Consider the following 22327-nt stretch of genomic DNA (forward strand, 5'->3'; position numbering starts at 1 on the left):
TTTAGGAAAGTCGATTTAAAAACATTCTCCTGCAAAAAGAAATACACCATTCCACTGGCTGGGAATACACCAAGGGAGTATTGCTAAAGAAGGACAGGGTATTCAAAAAATGTCATTCTTTCTAAAGAATTATGATTATTTGAAACAAGGAAGAAAACACCTGTTTAACATAGTGGTTCAGAGTCAGAAAGCTCTGAATTCAGTGCCACATCTGTGGCTTAGCTGTGTGGTTTGGGGCATTTACTAAACCCTCCAAATATCAGCTGTCATCCATAAAATGGAGATGATGTCAGAAGGGTTATGATGAGAATCAAATAGAGTTCCAGCCACACAGTGAAGGTCAATAATGCTAGTTATCATCTAGAGAGACTGACGACTTATGGGGCTCTCATCTACACCAGGGTTTAAAAGATGTACGAGAGATGAAAGGAAGTGCATAGTAACAAAACCGAGAACAAAATCCAACTAACAAAACAAACAAAAAAGGCATAAAAATATTGTCAAGGAGGCTAAATCTCAGAATGAGTGTATTTTCCATAAATTGTTAGTTGAAAATGACTTTGGTAAAAGATAAACAAGGAATATTATCTCATGTTCACAGTTTGGAGGGTGGGCGAAATACTTTGATAATAGAGAAAAAAGCAGAAATACCTAATCTGTCTTCTGCTTCTGCTTTCTCTATCAAAGAGAACAATTTTTCAAAATACTTAAGATGTCATAAACATAAAATTAGATGAAAAGACATGATAAACCAAATCATAAAGCAAAAGTCATATAATATACTTATAAAATATATGGATGACAAAGCTGGGAAAGATATACAGCATGTTAAATAGAATCACTCTTTAACAGAATGTTGATATACTGAAACACTGAACATATAACAAATATGAAATGTGAAAGGGACAAGTGGAATCTCAAGGCTAACATTTAATAAAGTCAATTGGACAAAAACAAATATCCGAGGGCTTAATAAATAGCTCATGGACGGTAGGTCCAGCAGACATGATATGCTATGATGTTTGAAGTGTGATATGATGGTTTAAAAAATGTGATCTTTGGCTATATAAATAGAAGTAAAGTGTACATGAGGGAAAAAATATTTTACTGTTTTCCATTCTAATAAGATTGCCTCAGTGGACCATAATGTTCAGATTGGGCCAACATATACTGGGGAGAAGAACGACAAGTTAGAAATTGTACAAATACGGCAACTGGGATGATGAGGGGATCTGAAAACCTGTAGAAAGCTTCGAGATCCATCACCTGGAGAGAGGCACGTGTAACTGTGTTAATCATACTTTTTTAGGTTCTGTTTTCTGATGCTGTGACATCTGGGGCTTTGCCCACCCTGGCGAGACTGCCCCTCCCAGGGCTGGCCAGTTCCTGCAGATAGCAAACACCCACCTAAGAGCATGCTGTTCAAATGCAAATCAGCCAGTGCAGAGTGCCTACCCTCAACCAGCTCCCTTATAGGCTCTCAGAAGCCGGGTGCCTCTCTCTCCCTGCCCTAATCACCTCAGGGCCGGGACCAGACAACTAGAAACAGCCCCCATTCCTCAGTGCCACCGAAATTGTTCCAACCAGCCAATCAATCCTAAACCTGCTCACCCCGCCTTGTCTCACCTTTGCCGCACAAACCACATCAAAGGCTCTTGACCATGTTTCCCCCATGTTCTGTCTCTTGACCGACTCTAGTGCTTCCCTGTGGGGCCGTGCATGGTGTGGTGTGTCCCTTTCTCTTGGCCTGTGAGTAACAAACTGTCTTTTCAGTGGCAGTGGTCTCCCGAGCTGTTGGCCTCACCATACCCAAATAATAATAAAAACTACATTTTAAAACAGTAATGATAAAATCTTAACATCTGCGAGAAATATTTATTTGCATTTTCATCGAACAAACATGGAGGTGTCAATCACCATTCTGTGTACACACTTGTCTAGATTAGAAGAAAAACTCTACTTGAATGTATAGGATTGTACTCCCTCTTCTATGACTTACTTTCTGACTACACTGATTCAAGTTCCTTCTCAATCATAAGATTGATTATATGCAGGGATGATACTCAAAATATTTACCAGCCAGCACGCCGGCCACTCATCAATCCGAACTGCTGCCAGCTGTAGAGGCGGAGCTGGATGCTGGGGGTCTGAGCCAGGCCCCGTTAGCTGCTGAGTCGGTGGGAGGTGGGGGACAGCCTGGGGAGGGTCTGAGGTGGTAGTGGGGGTAAGGGTAGTAGTATTGACTCATTTCAATACTGTAATAACTAAGGTGGCCATACCAGTACTTTTAAGTTGAGTATTAGCCCTGATAACGTATTCCCTTGGTTTTCTCTTCTATCTCTTGCTCTCTCCAAATTCCTTCAGCCGTTCTTTTTATGAAGTAAATGACAGACCTCACCACATTGGTCATCCTGCTCAGAATAATGGCTAGTCTCTTCCTCAAACTGGCTGCTTGGATTACTCCGGAAGTGGTCTACCAGCTCCAAGCGGACTTTTTGCATCCCGAGGTTTGAACTCTATTTCTATTAGCACCACTAGAATTAAACTTTGTTTCAACATCAGTAAAATGAAAATCTAATGTGCTTTTTTATAAAACGGTTCACTGAAGTAAAAATGATAGAAATCATTCATTCTCTAGCTGGCAAGCAAACTAATTAAAAGATTATCCTATATTCCTTAAACAAGCAAGTCTTTCAATATATTTTAAATGACATTTTGATACTATAATCTTTATATCCATATTAGAAAAGTTAATGTGCTCACTAGTCTAAAAAGTTGCATAGTTGACAATAGACATTTCAGCTAATGTAAATTAGCATGTTCTGCTGAACTTGGAAAAGAGCAGGGAAAAGGACATTATTTGAAAGAATAATGATAATGCAATTAAACAGTGCAATCCTTGGCAAGAATCTATGTTTTCAGGATTAGGAATGTTATTCCACTACTACTAATTTTAATACTATTCTTTATAACAGTGTTAAGTATCACTGATACTGACAGTGAGTATTATGATAAAAATTTCTACTAATTATTTGATTGTTAAAAATCAGACTACCATAATTAGCCAAAATTTAGATCCAGTTCTTCAGTTGAGTATATATATACTGATGATTTTTGAGGTTTAAATGCAATGCTCTTTTTCTAATGGAATTCTGTCCAATTTTTAAAGCTGTACAATAGATCTCTCAAACTGTGTTGGAGGTCAATAATTCTTACAATTAATCCTTGCCTCAGAAAAGATACCTTTCAAAAAGAAATCCCCTGTTGAAAATTCATTTTAATACCTGAATTAGCCCATATTTGATTACTAAAAATATTTTCTAATCAACCTCTAAAGCTGCATTTCCTGATGGCTGTAATCGTCAAATGCAAGTTTGCTCAAAGGATTTGCTTGACCTTCCATAGTAAGCTATTAGACGGAGCTTTCAAAGCTAAATTAAAATGGGCATCAAATTCCCTTGCGAGGCAGCAGTGTCCACACTCTTCAAAAGGATAATAGATGAGATGTGTTTGCTAAAACTCAATGAAAACAGCAGGTGTTTGGCTGTAGATGGTGACAGAGAAGGCCCCGACAAAAGAGTTTTACCTCACAGTCTCAGATTCTTTTAGTTGGAAAAGTACATTAAATGTCCTCTAAGTCACTTGCTCATTTGAATACTGAATTTTATCCATGACCTCCAGTTCTGTTTGAACACCCAGTTGCTCCCAAGGCAGCTCATTGCTTCTTTGTATGTTCTCTCAGTTCCTTCGTTGGGAAACACTCCTGATCAGTTTTAAATTCAGAGCCTCTAAGCTAGTGGAGAAAAGCAGGATGTAACCCAATTTACAAATGCACTATTAGCACAGGTTAAGCTTTTGCTTGTTCCATCCAGTAAGTTGATAGTTGAGGCAGAATTTCCTCCGGAATAGTTTCCACTGAATTAAAGTAGCCTCTATATCTATACGTGATAAATGGTATAGTCATGCGCCACATAATCAGTCAACGATGGACCACATATGCGACAGCGGTCCCGTAAGATCAGTACCGTATAGCCTAGATGTGTAGCAGGCTATACCATCTAGGGTTGTGTAAGTACACTCTGATGTTCACACAATGATGAAATCACCTAATGACTCATTTTTCAGAAGGTGTCCCCATTGTGAAGTGGCACATGACTGCATTTAGTTCCTCAGATTCAGTTGTTTGTCTCCTTTCCTAGCATTTTAGAAACTTCCTATCTTAGGGAACCTTTGGGAACCTCAGGGACAAGTTGCCCTCTGAGCTCCAGCACTAGTTTTCAATTTCCCTTACCTTATCAGGGTTGCCAGACATTCCTTTGGATTACCAGGCAGAAGAGAAATTTTGACCTACGCCCGTGAACTGGGCTGAGAGGCTAATGCGGAAGCCTGGGGGGTGGGGGGGTGGGGGTCACAATTTATGCAATTTTAGAAGACTGGATTTCTGGTCTTAACTCTACCACTAGTGAGCTTTATAATCATGAGTGTGTCACTCTGTTTCTCAGATTTTCAGTTTTCTTCCGTATAGTGTAAGAATAAATATACCTACAATTCAGGGTTATTGTAAGAATTAAAGGAAATAATACGGAATATATAAAAAATGAAAACCCTTGATCTTTTCTCATTACATCTTTAAATTGAGCAATGAAGCAGCTTTATAACCCTAATGCTTTAATGAAAAGTAAAAGAGTTAACACATATTTAGAAAATGTGTAGAATTCACATTAACCAACTGGGCTTTTAAATTTGAAGATTTTTGTCCCTTTTACCTGCTACTCAGAACACCTCAGGAGTTAGATAAAACTGAAGATGGCAGTTTTATGATACTGAATATAAGGATAATAAAAACAACAGCTGCCATCTATTGACTGTGTATGTGCTCATCACTGTTCCCAAATGGTTTACATATATTCTCTTTCATGTTGTTATGGCTGGGGAAGGACTGGTCCTGGATTCAGTCTTTTCTGTCTGTTCTTTCTTGACAAAAAAGTCAGCTGGTCCCGTACTTGATTAAACATTAAAGAACACATTTGGTGTTAATTCTGAAGATCCTTATGACTGTTCTCTACTGCCTCCAGAACCATAATTTGAGTTGTCAACCTGTAGTTAGGAATGACATTTTTAAGAAATGTCCCCTGCTTAGCACTTGAGTTAGGAGGTTAAGAATGACCAAATTTCAATTTTGAATTATTCTTTCAATTCATGATGCTTCTTAGTTGAGAATTCTAAAAAGATCTTTATAACTCTGTGCAGTCTGTTCTTACTATAATATACCTTCAAGTATTTATGCTTGTTTTAAGTATCAACATAATATTGGCATGCACTGATTCATTCATCCAAATAATAATGGGATACCATTATTCTAGATGCTATTCTATGTTCAGGGAAACGTAACAGTGAATGTCATGTCTTTCATCAAATCTGCCTTGATAAACTATATTTTCTTGAAGGCTACCAAAACAACAGCAACAACAAACACAAAAACCTCTCTCCTCACTTCTCAGTTTTTTATCTTTTACTGGCACTTTCTTTTACTCTCTGTATTTTCTTCTTTCACAAATTCCTGTCTTTCTTTCTCCACACATTTAAGAAGAAACTACAAAGTAATTTCCTCCTCCACATCCTCTCTTGCTGATTAATGTTGCTAATATCAGCAGGCTTAGACTTCTGAAGATGACAGAATTAACGTTTGCTGCATCAAGAGGATTTTTAATGCCTTCTATTACAAATTGTGGCAATGTTTACCACTTTAACATGCTATTTACTCTTCCTGTTTATATTTTGAGGTAAAATAAAGGGGGCTTTCTCACAGGAGTTTGCAAATACTGTCAAAACACCTTTACCATTTCAGTATGGGGGGCACTATTCTTGCTTTCTTGACAAAATATCAAGGCATGGCAAAGGTGCACGTGAAGCTGTGTATCTATTTTGGGGAGCAGATTGAAGTTGAAAGACGAGTTTGGGCTCCTGATGCTATCCATAAAGTATTTGGTCTTCTATCTCCTCAAGAAAAAAAAAAAAAAACCAATGCATTATATAAATTCTAACCTTTTCTTGTATAAGTTTGAATAAGGTACTGTGTGGATCAACTACCCAAACATCTCGGCTTTAGCAGTTTATATAGAATACCATTCCACGATAAGTGGGCGTCGGTACTTCCTTAAGTTCTAATTAGCCAAAAAGCTAATAGTTACATGGCTGGGTGGCCAGTCAAGGGAAGTAACGCTTGCTCTTGTTTTCACAGACTTACAGCCACAATCTCTTTATGCCATTTTAGAGTAAAAATATGTTAAGGGCAAGTATGTGAGGAAATAGTACATCTTCAGGGTTAAGACACTATAATGTTGAGAAAAGCATACATGTGCGGAGAAACCTCAAAACTGAGCAAATTACACTTCAAATCAGTCATTTCTAGTTACAGGGTTAGGACTTCAAACCTCTAGTAAAACACTTTGTCTGTCGAGGAGAAGTTATATATTAGAGTTTTTCACACTCACATCCAGATTAACCAGTGTAGTGTGTTGTAATTTATTTTGTACACTGGGCTAAGTCTACCATTTGCAGGATTTGCCTAGAAACATGATTTGATGGTTTGGGATTTATTAACAACATAAATAATCTACGAACATTGTAATAACCTTGAGGTTTGCAAAAAAAAATGCTATAGTAAATAAAGATATATTACATTTCAATTACTTTTTGAGAGGTAAGTTCTACTGCCTTGATGATTTATACTACGAATACTTCTTGAGTGCCTTCATGAGTTAGGAACTGCGATACTGTGATGGACAGAACATAGTTCCTGCTCCCAAGGTACTTCCTGCCCAGGGAGGGATATGCTGGGTAAATAAACAAACAACAGCCTGTCTGGACTTCCTCCACCTGTGTGTGTGTCCATTGGAATAATTTGTGGAAACAAAGAGAAAACACTATCTCTCACCCAACACACGCCCCATTGGCTTGTTAATCACTATATACCATCTCTGCTGATCACAAGCACATTTTCCTGCCTGCCGTACTTAGAACTTTTACCATAAATATCCCTGTCCCATCAGAAAACTTTCAGTATAAAACAGAGCATTTTCCTTTAGTCAAATGTTCCATCCTTGTAACACAGATGTTTGCAATGTCTTTGAAATGGTTTTCTTCCCATTTCTATTGCCTCCCTGGCTTGAGTCTTCATTACCTTCTGCCCACGTTATGGTATCCTCTACCTGGCCTTTTCCCTCAGCCTCATTTCACTCCAATTCTTCCTGATACCTAAATCTGATTCTTATTTCAGAGTGTAACTAAAATCTTATTTCTACAAGACCATTTCCCTGGCCACGCCCAAAGACACTTATTTCTCTGAACTCTGGGTTTAAATCTGTACAGTTTGGCACTAGATCAAGGAATATTTAATTTTGTTGGAGAATTGTTGTACCTGTAGATTTTGCCTTCCCAGGGCAGCAGGAAGCTCCTTCTGGACAGGAGCGATGTTTTATGTGCTCTGACCTTAATGTCCTAGAACTGAGTCTTATAAACGTCTTGCATAGTTCCTCTTAAATTAGACACCTCAAAGCATTAAACATAGTGATAAGCTCTCGGTACAAACTCAGAAGTCACACACTGAACTGCTGCAATACCAAGTTCTCATACAAAAGCCTGCTGAAAGAGTCCCAATATGCCAAAAACCTCTAAGAGCTTCTCAATATAAAATGCTGGTCATTTCTATAGTCAGTATACACTAGTTCAATATAATGTTCAAAGTGTGTTACTTACTAAGGCAAATTTTTTGTTGAGAATCATCTGTTCCACCAAAGATGACTCATTGTGGAAGAGGTGGGGCTGCATGTGGCTCCACATATGAGGGAACCACCAGAACTCATCGACAGACCCCAAAAGATGGTCATCACCTTCATCTTCCTCTTCAGTTCCTTTGAGGGTGGGGGGAGGAAAAAAGATCATCATTAGTTACACTGATTGTCATCTATCTATCTAATTCTGTAGTCCTATCACGTATTTAGAAGGCACCATTTACACTTAGATACATACAAGACTTTGAATATGAAATGTAGCAAAGGAAAATCTGTTATTGGGGAACAACCAGAGATTGTGACAAAACGACTCTTTAAAAAATTTTTAAACATGAGACACGGATATGAAATCACTGCAAGATGGAAATACACAGCCATTCTCAAGGACACTGGAACTCCTTTAGCTTTGTATAATTTGTAGTTTGGAGAGAATGGGGGACTAAGTAGGCAATGTAGAGAATATCCATAAGGAAATGTGTGTCAGGCTCCAGTAGCAGATAATTTCGACATGCGTTGTGACAGAACCATCACAAGAAAATAATTCCATAATTTATTTGGATTACTCCTAAGTCAGAGAAAAAGCTAATGCTTAGTAATATTTAGTATTAGTAATACTTGGGAAATTTAGAGAATATTTTGGAAAATTAGAGAAAACTGAAGGGAACAAAGGATGAAAGTAATGGAAAGAAGCTGAGAAGTGGTAAAGTCACAGTGAAACGTTCCCAGCGGCTCCTTGGTGGTCCGCATGTTCCTCATGCTTGTCCTTTCTCCCAAGTTCTTGGAAGCAGACTCTCCATCAAGAAACTTCCATTTCCTTGAGTCAGCCCTTTTGTTGTTCCTCTGATTTTTCATATTTGGGCTTTTTCATTTCCTCATTTCCCCAACCTGCAGTTTAGCTGAGTGTAGGAAATCCCACAGTTTTCCCTCTCTTTTTGCTCTTTTTGAGGAAGATTAGCCTTGAGCTAACATCTGCTGCCAATCCTCCTCTTTTTGCTGAGGAAGACTGGCCCTGAGCTAACAGCCATGCCCATCTTCCTCTACGTTATATGTGGGATGCCTACCACAGCATGGCTTGCCAAGCGGTGCCATGTCCGCACCGGGGATCCAAACTGGCAAAGCCTGGGCTGCGGAAGCGGAATGTGCGCACTTAACCACTGCACCACCGGGTCGGCCCCCACAGTTCTCTTAATTTCTTTGAGGGGAGTAGGAGCCTCCTGTACCGCCTTTGGCACAGTTTCCTTACTCCAGCATGAAAGGAGAGCAGTATAAGGTGCCTCAGGACTGTCCTGTATATCTTAAGACGATATTAATCCTCACACATTATGCAGCCACACTTCAATTTCAGCCAGAACAGTGAATCCAGTAAACTCCTAGAGGAGTGGGGTTTTCACATGACGTCGTGTGGAGAACAGAGGGACACATTCAACCAGACCTCAGCGATGAACTCAGCAAAATCGCGGCTATGGGAAACTCGGGAGGAAAACTTTCTTTTTTTTTAACAAATACTTTTCAACGACGAGGGGAAGAAATAGGGATAATCTGTAGATTAAAGGAGACTTAAAAGACATAGCAACTATCACAACATGTGACTTTACTGGTATCCTAATTCAAAGAAACAAACTCTAAAACAAAAAGCCGTGTACGCCATTTATGAGGACATTTGAACATTGATTAGATATTAAGGAATTACTGTAAAATATTTTAGATGTGATAACTGGTATTGTGTTTATTAATAAAAAAGAGCCCTCCTCTTTTAGAAGTATATATTGAAATATTTATTGTTTAAATGTTACATCTGGGTTTTGATTCCAAAAAGACAGAGTTGGGAAATGGATGGGAATATAGACAAAACAAAATTGGCAAGGAGTCGACGATTATCGAAGCTGGGTGACTGGATATACGGCAGTTCATTATACTATTCTGGTTAGTTTCATAGAAGTATGAAATAATCAAGTTAAAAACAATAATAATAACAAATTTAAAAAAGAAACAATATTACAAAAATAATACGTTCTCATTTCAAACAATACGGAAGTATGTAATTCAGAGGTGGGTTGTCTGTTTTCACATCCTATTTGCCCTCTCATATTTTCAATAGCAGTTCGGATGTGACTGGTTTTAAAGGGCCCTACGGGCTAAAGATGGAGGACGGACTGATGTCCTGACCCAGCCAACTGAGCCCAGAGCTTGTGACCACTGTTCTTTCACTTAATTTCCCAAGAGAAGGAACGCAGAGCCCACTGGCAGGACAAGAATCAGATCCTATGGTTTATTGGACAGTGAAAGAGATATACCAAAGATAAAGGTGTAGTGCGAGGCGGGATGGTCGTTCTAATTCATGCGGAGGAATAGCATGAGTGATGCAGAGCGAGTGGACTAACACAATTCGTCAACAAGGACAGTCTTCGATTTCACTGTCATACGCATAAATACTCTGCTTATAGGAAGGGAGTTTTTTCTCTCTGTATAAAGGGCATCTTTAAATCGAATCTGTTTGATTTCACCTATTTTTTCCTCTTCATCATACACTCATGTTACTATAGTATAGTTGTACAAGTATTGTCTTGGGAGTCAGAAGTTTTAGTTTATTTGTGGATTCCAACACACTTGAGTTGTGTGATTGTGGTCAAGTCACACAATCCGTTTATGTTAGTATTCATGTCGGCCAAAGGATGGATAGCTTACCTCTTTTATTCTTTTGGGAGGAAGTGTCTACATAGTCTGGCACACGGGGGGTAATCTAAAATGCCCATTTCTGTCCCTCCTATACTCCCTATTCCTGTTCTCCTTGTGTCTCTTCCACATCTCCTTGAGTTTGGTTTTTATGTTTTTCACTATAATACTGCAAAGGGGGAGGTCTCACCTGAGTGTTATGTGGCACAGGGGACATTGTATTTAGAAAGAACTGACCAAGCCATTATATTAACTGATTGGCCTGATTCATGAGTCACCAACATGGAGCATTCTTGGGGCTTCTGAGGGATTATCTTACAGCTCAGGGAAGCCTTCTGGAGAAGAATTCTTCTAGAAGGAACAGGAAGATGGAGTCAGGGTTTAGAATCTTTGATGACCCCAATCATGGCAAGGTCTTGGGTCCTGTTACTTTTCAGGTGATAAATAAGTTGGCCCCGGTAAAGATGCATTTGCTGCATGCTACGGTGATGTTTAAATACATGTTTGTTTGTTTGACATAAGGATGATGTTGTTTGGTTTTCCTGCAATTAAACATCTCTACTGGGGGTTGACCGGTAGAGCAGCGGTTAAGTTTGCACATTCTGCTTCAGCAGCCTGGGGTTTGCCAGTTCAGATCCCGAACATGGACATGGCACCACTTGGCAAGCCATGCTGTGGCAGGCGTCCCACATATAAAGTAGAGGAAGATGGGCACAGATGTTAGCTCAGGGCCAGTCTTTCTCAGCAAAAAGAGGATGATTGGTGGCAGCTATTAACTCAAGGCTAATCTTCCTCAAAAAAACAAACAAACAAACAAAAATACCACATCTCTACTTATATCCAAGATACTCTCCTCTTGCTTAACATTTTGTACGTCCTCAGGACTCCATATCAGCTAAGATTACAGTCAGTTACACGTTGCAGTTTTACTTTCATACTGAAAACAGGCAGAAGTCTCTGGGGGTTTCCTGATAATCAGTTCATTCTTGCCTTCCACCCCCCTTGGTAAAGCGAGCTAAGATTTCCTAGTTCATGGAAAGCTACCCCTCCCCTTGCTTTTAATCTTTATTCCCTGTCTCCTATAACTCCTATCTTTGCTTGCGTCTTTCTTCTCATCTCTCCTTTATTCATTTTTCTAGTTGGCCTTTACCCAAAGTTTATTTATCAGGACAGCACATCAGATCTCAAGGTTCTTTGGAAAGTTAGCTCAGGCCTTCGTTGTCCTTTCCTGAATATCGTGGTGAAATCCGCTATTAAAATACCAATACATTTGAATCATGTAGGAGTTGCCAAAGGATGTCCACCCTCTGACAGATTTACATAAATTCATAGTAGGCATAATTGTATGCCTTTCCTTTTTTCTTTATAACTCTTTCTTATCTGATTTTCTTTAATCCTGCTTCAGGGATGTTTTATATCAGAATTAATTATATTGAGAACAAGTGTCTATTGCTTATTACTTTAAAGATTATGATAAAAAGCAGTTGCAACATAGTTGTTCATGGTTGGATTGTTCTGGCTTCTTGCCACCCATTTATCCCCCGACTTAGCCCACCTTTGCCAGAACTGGAGGAAGAGAGAAGAACTAGAAGTCAAATTTCTCAATTTAAAGTGTCATGTCTTAAGTTATTACCAAGCTACGCTGAAATCTTATAAAGTTATGGCAAATTATTATTTATTATATTTAAGTCTCTTCAGTATTTTATCTGCAGTATTTCCTACTCTAGTATTATATTAAAAACATTATTGATTGAGACTTTACCTTTTGTCAAGCATTGTGTTGCGTTATTCAAGCATCATCTCGTTTAATTCTCACTACAAGCCTATGAGGTAAGGCCACTGCTAACTCCACTTTACAGATAAGGAAATTGATATTTGGAGAAGTGATTTATCCCAAGTTACTGACAAATTTGTCTCCAATGTCAGGACAGAACATGAATTCTAACCCAGATTAAGCAACTCCAAATTTAAGGGTCTTAACTATCATTCATTGACCAAATGTGGAGTTTAGAAATAAGACCAGCATTTACTAATTCAATATAACATTGGTCTTCACATTGTTAATTAATTCTATGCTATGGTTAGACTTTATCAATATTACTGGTTCTCAGTGATTTGGGAAAACGTACAAACGTAAAGAACCTAAAGATAAGAGAAAGGAATCTTTTGCCATTCAGCTTCCCCAATCAAGGATTGCCAATCAAACAATAAAGATCCAATTTTTCTAATACAAAAGACTTGTGTTCTAACTGACCTAAAGTTCAGACTATTTTTTGACAATCAATTAGCTATATGACCTTGGGCCCCTCTAAGTTTCTGTGTTCTTATCTAGAAAACAAGGTAACATATTTTTTAACTCCTAGAATTCAGTGAAAATGTACATGAAAAGTGCTGTAGCTAAGTACCTGGAATATGGTGCTGCTCACTAAAAAGGAACCATGATTTTTATTTCCTTCATCTCTTTATTTCTCACAAAAGGCATGAATCCTTCAAAAACTAAAATAACTCAAACAAGACGAACACTCTCCTGAAATACAATCTCACTATTATGGCAGTGCTGTTCTTCTCTTTCTCTTCAAGATTGAATAAAACAGATAGACTTTTAATAGAAAGAGGAATTACTCATTTAGAAAGGAAGACAATGTAATTCAATTAAATTTTACAATATCTAATTTTTGAAGGATTCAGAGCATTAAATTTTACATCTGTTCCCACTGAAAAATGATTTTACTGGCTTTAGACAACCCTAGCTATGCTTTTGTGGAAGCTTTCATATCACATACAGGGAACAAGACCCCTTGAAGCACTGGCCTTAGGTTCCTCCTGTTTCTCTGGCTCAGAGAGAGAACATTCTTACTGCGAGCTGTGGGAAGTGCCCAAGTAAGGGAAAAGGACAAACCTTTCAGAAACAAGAAGGAAGGAGAGAAACTGTCCAGGGTCATTCTTTAGCATTCAGTATTGGGCAAAAAATTGAGTTGCCAGGAGTATTTTCTTATATTTCTATTATGTTTGGGAAAGAAACTTTTTAGTTATTCTTAATGTTTACAGTGATTTCCTTTGACAACGAAATATGGTCAAATTTTACTCTCTGACCTTGTTCCATATAAACACAAACAGCTGAAATCAAGGTGATCTTATTTTCGCTCAATCATTTGTTCATAATTCATTTTCTCAACAGGCACTGTTCTGGTTGCTGGTGTTACAGCAGTAAAGCCTTCACGGATTAGTGAGGGATGAGAGACAAGAGATAAACAATTTAAAAACAAAGTGCACTCAACACCGATTCATGATAAAGCTCTTAGCAATCTAGGAACAGAAAGAAGCGTCCTTAAGTTAATAAAGAGAATCTACAAAATACACTGTTGAAAGAATTCCCCTCAAGAACAGAGAAAATCTATTGAAACACTTCCCCCCTGAGGTCAGGAACAAGACACGAGTATCAGGATCACCGTTTTTATTTAACATTGTACTGGAGATCCAAACTAGTGCAACAGGCAAGGAAAAGAAACACAATTCACTAGGCTCAGAAAGGAAGAAATAAAATGTTCACTATTCAAAAGTTACATGATTGTACAGGTAGAAAATCCAAAAGAATCTACAGACAAACTATAGAATTAATAAGTGAATGTAGCAAGGTTTCTGGATACAAGATCAGTATACAAAATCAATTGTATTTTTATACACCACCAATAAAGAAAAGAAAAATGAAATAAAAAACAAGATGTCATTTCCTATTGCATCAAAAAACCCCACTAAGGAATAAATCTAAAAACAAGTTTTAAATCTAAATCTAAATAAATCTAAAAACACGTTTTATTAAGTGTGAGTAAAGAGGACCTAAAAATGTTCAAGGATTGGGAGATTCAATATGTAAGACGGCAACTCTTCCTAAATTAATTTATGGATTTAATGCAATCTCAATCAAAATTCTAGCAAGTTTCTTTGGATATTGATAAGCTGATCCTAAAATTTATAGAAAAATGCAAAGGGCCAAGAATTGCCAAGGCAGTCTTGAATGAAATGAACAAACGTGGAGGATTTACACTAGCAGATGTTAATATTAATTATAAAGTTACAGTAAATAAGACAGTGATGGAGACAAATAGATCAAATGAACTGGAGAGTCCAGAAACAAGGTCCACACATGTACGGTCATCTAATTTACGACAATGATGACACTATGGTGCTTTGGAAAAGCATGTCTTTTCAATACTCGGTATCAATTAGATATCTTTATGGAAAAAAGAAGACATCTTGGCCCCTGTTAAACACATACACAAAATTCAATTATAGATGGACCTCAGATTTTCACATTTTAAGAATATAGAAACATATTTTTATGATCTTGTGGCATGCAAAGATGTCTTTAAAAAGACACACAGTTGACCATAAAGGAAATGAAAAGATAAATTGGATAACATTAAAATTCAGTATTTTTATTCATCAACAAACACCATTAAGAGAGTGAATAGACAACCCACACAATAGGAGAAAGTAATTTATAACACATATAACTGGTAAAGGACTCATTAAGAATACGTAAAGAATTTCTACAAATCAATAGAAAAAAACCCCAGACATTTCACAAAAGAGGATATCCAAAGGGCCAATAGACCGATTAAAAAAGCTCAATTTCACTATTCATCAGAGAAATGTCCATTAAGACCATTACATGACATCTCTACATGCCCTGCCCACCACAAAGACCACAATTAGAAAGACAAACACTATCAATATTGGTGAGAATGTGGAGCAACAGAAAATTCATACACTCTTAGCATGTGAATTGGTACAAACACTTTGAAAACTTGTTTGGCGTTTTCTACGAAAGCTGATCCAAGGTGTGCCATACAACTAGCAATTCTACTCCTGGTGGATAACCAACAGAAAAGAATGCTTATGTCCTCTGAAGGACAGGTACAAAAAGTTCCTAACATGACTACCCAAAAAAACCCAAATACTGGAAACAACCCAACCATCTACATTGGAAAGGAATGGAATAAAGAAAATTTGGTATATTCCAACAATGGAATATTACAAAGCAACAAAAATGAAAGAATTACAACTATACACAATAATATCTGTGAAACCCAAATAATATTGAACAAAACAGGCTGGATATAGAAGAGACCACACCATATGATTCCTTTTACACACATCGCAAAGTCAGGCAATCTAATTTAGGATATTAGAAGTCAGGACAGTGGTTTTCTTTGAGGGGAGCTAGTGACTGTAAGGGAGCGTAAGGGAGGGCGGGATTCTGGGAGCAGTCTCTTCTTGGTCCACCTGCTGGTTACACAGCTGTGGACACTTCGTGAAAATTCATTGAACAGTATTGATGCACTTACATGTATATAAATTATAGTTCAATAGAAAAGGAAGGACGTTAGATAATACCACGGTACATAAACTTTCAAACCACTAACATTTTGTAAAGGTTAAAAAATAATGTTAAGTGGATTGAATAATATGAAGAAAATAAAACCGAGGAGGGACACTGGCAAAGAAAGATTTGAACACCAGGGGTACGCAATTTTAAATGGAGTGGTCAGAGAGGCCTTAATGAGAAGTGTTACTCCCCTTTTCTTACCTGTATGGTAAAATTTCCCTGAAAATCCCAGGTTGAATGTAAAATTTGTGATTTGTGCACGTAAAAGATTCTGAGTATCGAGCAGGGCCTGAAATATATAATTAAAAAAATGCATCAGGTAGAGAATGGCATTGAGAAGTTTTAAAAGATATCTTCCTTTTGCTTTCAAAGGGTAAAATTCCTTTATCCATGTGAGAGAATTAAATGATGGAAAGCAGATTCTTTACCACTTTAAAACTAGAGAGATCCTTTCGAGATTACATAAACACATACACATATTTATCCTTTAGCTTGCGATAGATCAGCAAGAAGCGTCAACTAGAAAAACAAAGTTAAATGAAAAGTTTATTCTGCATGTATCAAAGGAGCCAGTATCTACCACATAGAATAGATCTCCTTTCACCCCTCAGGGACATAGATCACCAACTGTCAAAAGAAGGACACTAATGAAACTATGCAAGAACACATGTTGAAAGAATCAGATTGTTGTTTCTCAGATGCATCTTTGGTCTTCAAAATTCAAGACTTTTCCATCTTTAAGTCTTAGATTCTCAAAAGATAGTGATTGCTCTTTAAAAGGGGTGTCATGGTAAAGTAAATCCCTAATTTACCTTTTCACTAAAAAACAGACAAGCGAAAAACCCTACTTCTAACAAGCAAAGTTATTTTGAATCAGAGTTTTAATTGTTACATTCTATAAAGTATTTACCATGCTATGAGTATTTAATGGACTTTTTTCTTTCTCCTCCTTTTTACTTAAATTCGTATTCTTACATTCTTTCTCTCTTTTTTGCCTCTCTCTCTCACACACACACCCATTCATACATAGAGAAAGTAACGCTAAATGGTAAATTTGTAAAGGATCTTAGTCAACACTTCTTTTACACATGAGGAAACTGAGGAGAAATGACTTGTTCATTTTCACAAATAAAATTGGTGTTAGACACTAGATTAAAGACTTCGATCACCCGATTCCAAATTAGGTACCCTTTTTACTCTACCACACCATATCTTCTTTCCAACTTTCCAGAGTACAGCTGGGCGCACAACACAAGCTTGTTCCTTAACAGTACAGCTGACACGTGGAAGCCCTGCCCCATCGCATTCACGGCCTCAGTCTTTTTGGGGATAAACAGATAGACGGTTTTTATTCAGACACGATCCCATGACTGTATGCCTTATCTGTGGATGCAAGTGATTCTCCTTGTTGTGTAAAAGCCAAGGAAGAGAACTTCTGAATCTGATTTAAATTCATCTGACCAATGGTAAGTTTTTGAAATTTACGTGTCTCTGTCTTCTTTTTCTATCACTACTATGAACAATCTCCTTTATGTGCACAACTGAACCATGTAATATGTGGGTCTGGAGGGCACTCAAAAATGGAAGACAGGCCTGTTCATGGATTTCCACTCTGACTATAGAAGCAAAAGAATTAACTGATGGCAGTGTCATTGGGAACAGGTTAGGCCCTGTCCTCGAAAGGGCCGGGCATGAGTCGGGCAGAGGAAGGAGAATGTGGCCAAGTGAGCAGTGATGAAGGGAAGACTGGGACTTCTAGGTGGTACTCAGGTCCCTGGTGTGTGGAGGTGTGGGCAGGGGTGCTGCCTGCATGTAAGATCGAGCCTGTCTCTTTCTGTCCAGATGGAAGGAGCATCAGCTAGTGAATCTGAAGGTACGGATGTAAATGCCAGCTCTGGGACTTACAGCACAGTCACTAAGGCCTGGGAGTCAGGTCGTCTCAGCTGGAATTCTGCATCTGCCTCTATTCAGCTGTGGGCATGTTATTAAACGGTCCAGGCCTCGGACTCATTATTTGTAAAGTAGGGATAATAATAATATCCTCAAAGCACTGTTATGAGGATTAAATGAGATAATTAATTTAGGCCATTAGCATAGTGACTGGCACTTGGTGTGTGCTCAACAATTAGTGCCACTCCTCTGTTATCACTGCTGCTACTATTACTACTACTACTATGGTTGTTATTGTTAGTGATGCTGTACAATTCATATTGCCTCTGAACTTTTCCCTTCATTTGTGGAAGTGGAGACAATTGTCCAACTCATAGAATTATGATGAGGATTATAAAAGAGATAATTCATGCAAGAGTTTTTGGTAAACTTTTCAAAAAAGTGGCAAAAAATATTAGGTGTTGATATAATCATATGATATATATTGTACATATCATATATATTAACATATATAATATGTATTGCTGATAATTATATCTAATATATATACCTATATCTCATTTACTTCTTAAAGATTTTTTCTCACTTTATTTACCTTATCTTCCTTCCCTTCCTTCTCCCCTTCTTCTCTCCAATTTATTCTCCCCAAGTGAACATTCCAGTGGCTCTTCCTAACTTTCCTTCCCCTTAGATCTTATCTTTCTTCTTTATCCATTTACTCACTTCATTTCATTCTCTTATTTTTCTCCTTTCAATGGTGAAAATATGGATTCAAGATCCACTTTAAAATTATTTCTTGTGTGTACAATGCTTTAATCTTACAGCTGGAAAGTTTTTCTTTTTGCCTCTCTGAAAATAAAATCCCTGAACTAAACTTCAACTTGAACTTTGCTTTGTGCTTCTTGATTGCTTTTTAAAATTTACATTTACAATACTTGATGGAAATAAATACCCAAAACACCTTTCCTGTTTTCAGGCCTTAGAAGCTAAAAAAAGCACCTGTGAACTAACCTCTTAATTAACTAGAATACATTAATTCAAATTAATTGAATTAGCCCTAATTTTTCAGGTTTGAGTTGGCATTTTACACATTTATCTGATATTCTAGAAACAAACACTAAAGCATAGAAAAGATATACAGTCATGTGTCGCTTAACGATGAAAATATGTTCTAAGAAATGCGCCGATAGGAGATTTCATCATTGTGTGAGCATCACAGAGCATACTTACACAAACCTAGATGGCATAGACTACTACACATCTAGCCTGTATGATATTAACCTTAGGGACCGCCACGGTATATGCAGTCTGGCGTTGACCGAAACATCGTTATGTAGCGCGACTGTACCAAAACAGACTGGAGATAACGAATATTATGCTGTGTAGGTTGAAGGGGGAAATTTATTTTTAGATGACATTTTATATACTTAAGATAAGCAGTCATGTTTGTTTTATATTGTTTTTGGTACCAGATTTCGGGGTGTCTATGAGAACAGTGTTACATATTCATCCATTATTCACATCTTTTCAAAATATGCTTATGTGCAAAAAGCTTGAGTCCCCAGAAATATTCTTAGATCATATTCTTTTCATTAAACTCTTCATTACTAGAATGATTTTATTCAGCATTATTCTATTTTAAACTGAAATAGTCTATTCCTATGAACAAAATATTTAAAAAGTGATATAAAATGATACTTTATCGTCTATGTGCAACATGTGGTGCCATAATATCTAAAAATGTAATCATAATAAGATAAATCAATGTTCCAAAGCCACATTCAGAAAAGCATGTGTATTGCGGGCAGGCACAGCCTCTCTGACGTGCAGATACTCTGGTCACGAGGAGGTGACCAACCACAGGCACCTGCAGAGGTACCTTCAGTGGTCTCCTCTAACACAAGCACCCTAACGACAGAGGTGTCTACTGTCAAAAATGCTCTGATTGAGTGAAAAGTGGTACTTTTATTTATTTATTCATTTATTTTATTTATGTGTGAGGAAGACGGGCCTGAGCTAACAACTGTTGCCAATCCTCCTCCTTTTGCTTGAGGAGGATCGTCACTAAGCTAACATCTGTGCCAATCTTCTTCTATTTTATGTGGGATGGTGTCACAGTGTGGCGTGACGAGCAGTGCTAGGTCCATGCCTGGCATCTGAACCAGTGAACCCCAGGCCACTAAAGTGGAGTGCGCAAACTTAACTGCTAGACCAATGGGCTGGTCCCAGTACTTTTATTTTTAAGTGTTTCAAAACATCATCTATTTTTAGCAGGGTAATTTAAAATTTCATATATCAGTGATTATTTTTTTAAAGTAACACATTTTTTCTGATTAAAAAAATTAAAATCATTAATAAGTCTACCTGTCAGGATAAGTTAATATTATAATGGAATTCGCTCTCAATTTTTTCAATAACTAAATATATCAATGTATATACAGATATATACAAAGGTAAGTGAAATTAGAGCCATAAAATAAATTTAGAACTATACCAACTATGACTAAAAATACAGTTTTGAATTTTGCTTTTTTCCTTTACTACTATATCATGAGCTTTCTCCTGCTTCATTAATCTTTCAAAACCAATTTTTGGAATGAATCAGAATATCGAATCAAATGGGTATACATAATTTATTTAACCATTTTGCCCTACTGTTGTACATTTAGTTTGTTCACATTTTTTGGTTCATATAAATACTGCTCTGTGTATCAGTACATATTTATATAATGATGAAGTAGCTATTTGTACAACAGAAAATCTGCTTATTCTTCACCAAAGAATTTTGCAGCAAATTTGGAAACGTTTATGAAAGTATTAGGAGGGAACATAATATCCAATTAAAATTATTAGGGAATTGCATTTTGAATATAATTTAACATGAAAATTTGACTATTTCCAAAATTACTTTTTCAAATTTGAATCTGTATGCTACCCCACTAACTTAATTTTTTTAGGCTTCATTCTACAAAGCCAAAAACACTTACAGGCATTGAAAGATCCAGTTGAAAGCAAAAAAGATCTAATTTAAAGAAATTGAGCTCTGAGAACTGAGCAAAATGGGAGCTTTTATATATCTTTGGATTTTCTCCAACTTTCTTTAACTGAATGAATATATCAAAGTAAATGAAAGAGAAAAAATTAAAAATAACTGCAAAAAACATTTTATATGGAGACTCATGTTAGTACTCATTACATGTGTGACATTCTTTGGGGGGAACATCTGCGAATTTTTTGTTTCTTGTATGTGCTTCCTAGACTATATTTTGACCTGTTTTATCTTTTGTAAGTTCAGAAAAGGAGTTGGTGAGCCAGATTAAAGCTGGGGAAGAAATTTCAGTGTTGAGTGTGGTTTTTCAGCAGCAGGCAATTCTGTGTTTCAGCACAGAATTTTTAGCATTATTATTTTATTAATCAACCAAATACTAATTATGTATATACAATATATATGTAGATCTGCTAAAGTAAATGAAAACAATTGGGCAGCTCCTGTATCTATGTATCTATCTACACACACACACACACACTCAGAAATACTTTATGTAGACGAGATTATTACTTCCATTTCAGACACAGTAGGCATGACTTACATAGCTTAAGTGACTTCCCCCTGGTCACAAAGCTAGTTAAGTGTTGAAGAAGTGATCTAACAAGGACTTTGGATTTCAAAGCTCACTGCCTCTGTTGTCTACAGAAACAACACAAACAGCAACACTGAACACTGTTATCACTGGCATACAGAGCGGTGGTGACAGAATCCACTAGCAGGGAATAAGATGTGGCTTTTCTTATCACTCTCACTAACTGGCTGTCACTCTTGGTTTCCAAAACCTTCAGGTATGAGAAGGATGGGAAGACTAGGTTGGTCAGTGAATACCTAGCTGAACTAGGAATGCTGACCCACTGCATTCAGAGTAAGGAAGGGTCATTCAGTGCACCATCTGTGGAGCTGGACTGCAGGACAATGGCGGGCTGTGAAGGACTATAAGGATCTCTTCGCTCTCCCTCTTGCCTGGACAGAATTGGAAGGCTCTCTATATAAGACCTGGTCTCAGACAAGGAAAACACTGAAATTTGCTGGAAACAGTTAATTAAGCTTAACCTTAGAGTGAGAGAGCATCGTGCACAATTAGAGGGAAGACAATATTAGAGGAAGACAATCAACAATAAGGCCAGGATCAACCCTACCATCTGACCTGCCTACACAATGACACTGGGGATGGAAATAAGAAAGAAATGCAGGAAAGATAGGTAAGTGAGTGGGATGCATAATACTTGGCCACTTTTTGCAACAGTATTTAAACTCTCTTGACAAGAAACTTATTAAGGGGTGTTCTGGTCACCAGTTCTGATGTATGTGTGTGTGGGTTTCCCCAAGTCGACGGGCAATGCTCACACACCAGTTGGGTGTCCTACAGTTCAATTCAATTCTGACACTATTCACCTGGAGATAGCATCACATTCCATAGGTTAAGGGCTCAGTCCCACAAGACTGACCCTCCCACCCCATCCCAACACACACCTACTTGAGATGACAGTTGTAAGTCCAAGTAATCACCTGTGCTTCTGACCAACCGGCTGT

General features: G+C 37.5%; 1 protein-coding gene across 2 annotated transcripts in view; it reads right to left on the reverse strand.

Annotated features, from left to right (window-relative positions):
* The window catches only part of NDST3 (N-deacetylase and N-sulfotransferase 3), a 161506-nt gene that overhangs the window by 93341 nt on the left and 45838 nt on the right, over positions 1-22327 (reverse strand). For both annotated transcript variants that reach the window (XM_005607872.4, XM_023636641.2), the window contains exons 3-4: positions 16057-16144; positions 7759-7913 (exon numbers count right to left, since the gene is read on the reverse strand). In XM_005607872.4, coding sequence (XP_005607929.1) covers positions 7759-7913; positions 16057-16144 — 243 coding nt within the window. The remainder of the gene's footprint in view (positions 1-7758; positions 7914-16056; positions 16145-22327) is intronic.

The sequence above is a fragment of the Equus caballus genome, chromosome 2 (genome assembly GCF_041296265.1).
Source record: "Equus caballus isolate H_3958 breed thoroughbred chromosome 2, TB-T2T, whole genome shotgun sequence".
Taxonomy (NCBI): domain Eukaryota; kingdom Metazoa; phylum Chordata; class Mammalia; order Perissodactyla; family Equidae; genus Equus; species Equus caballus.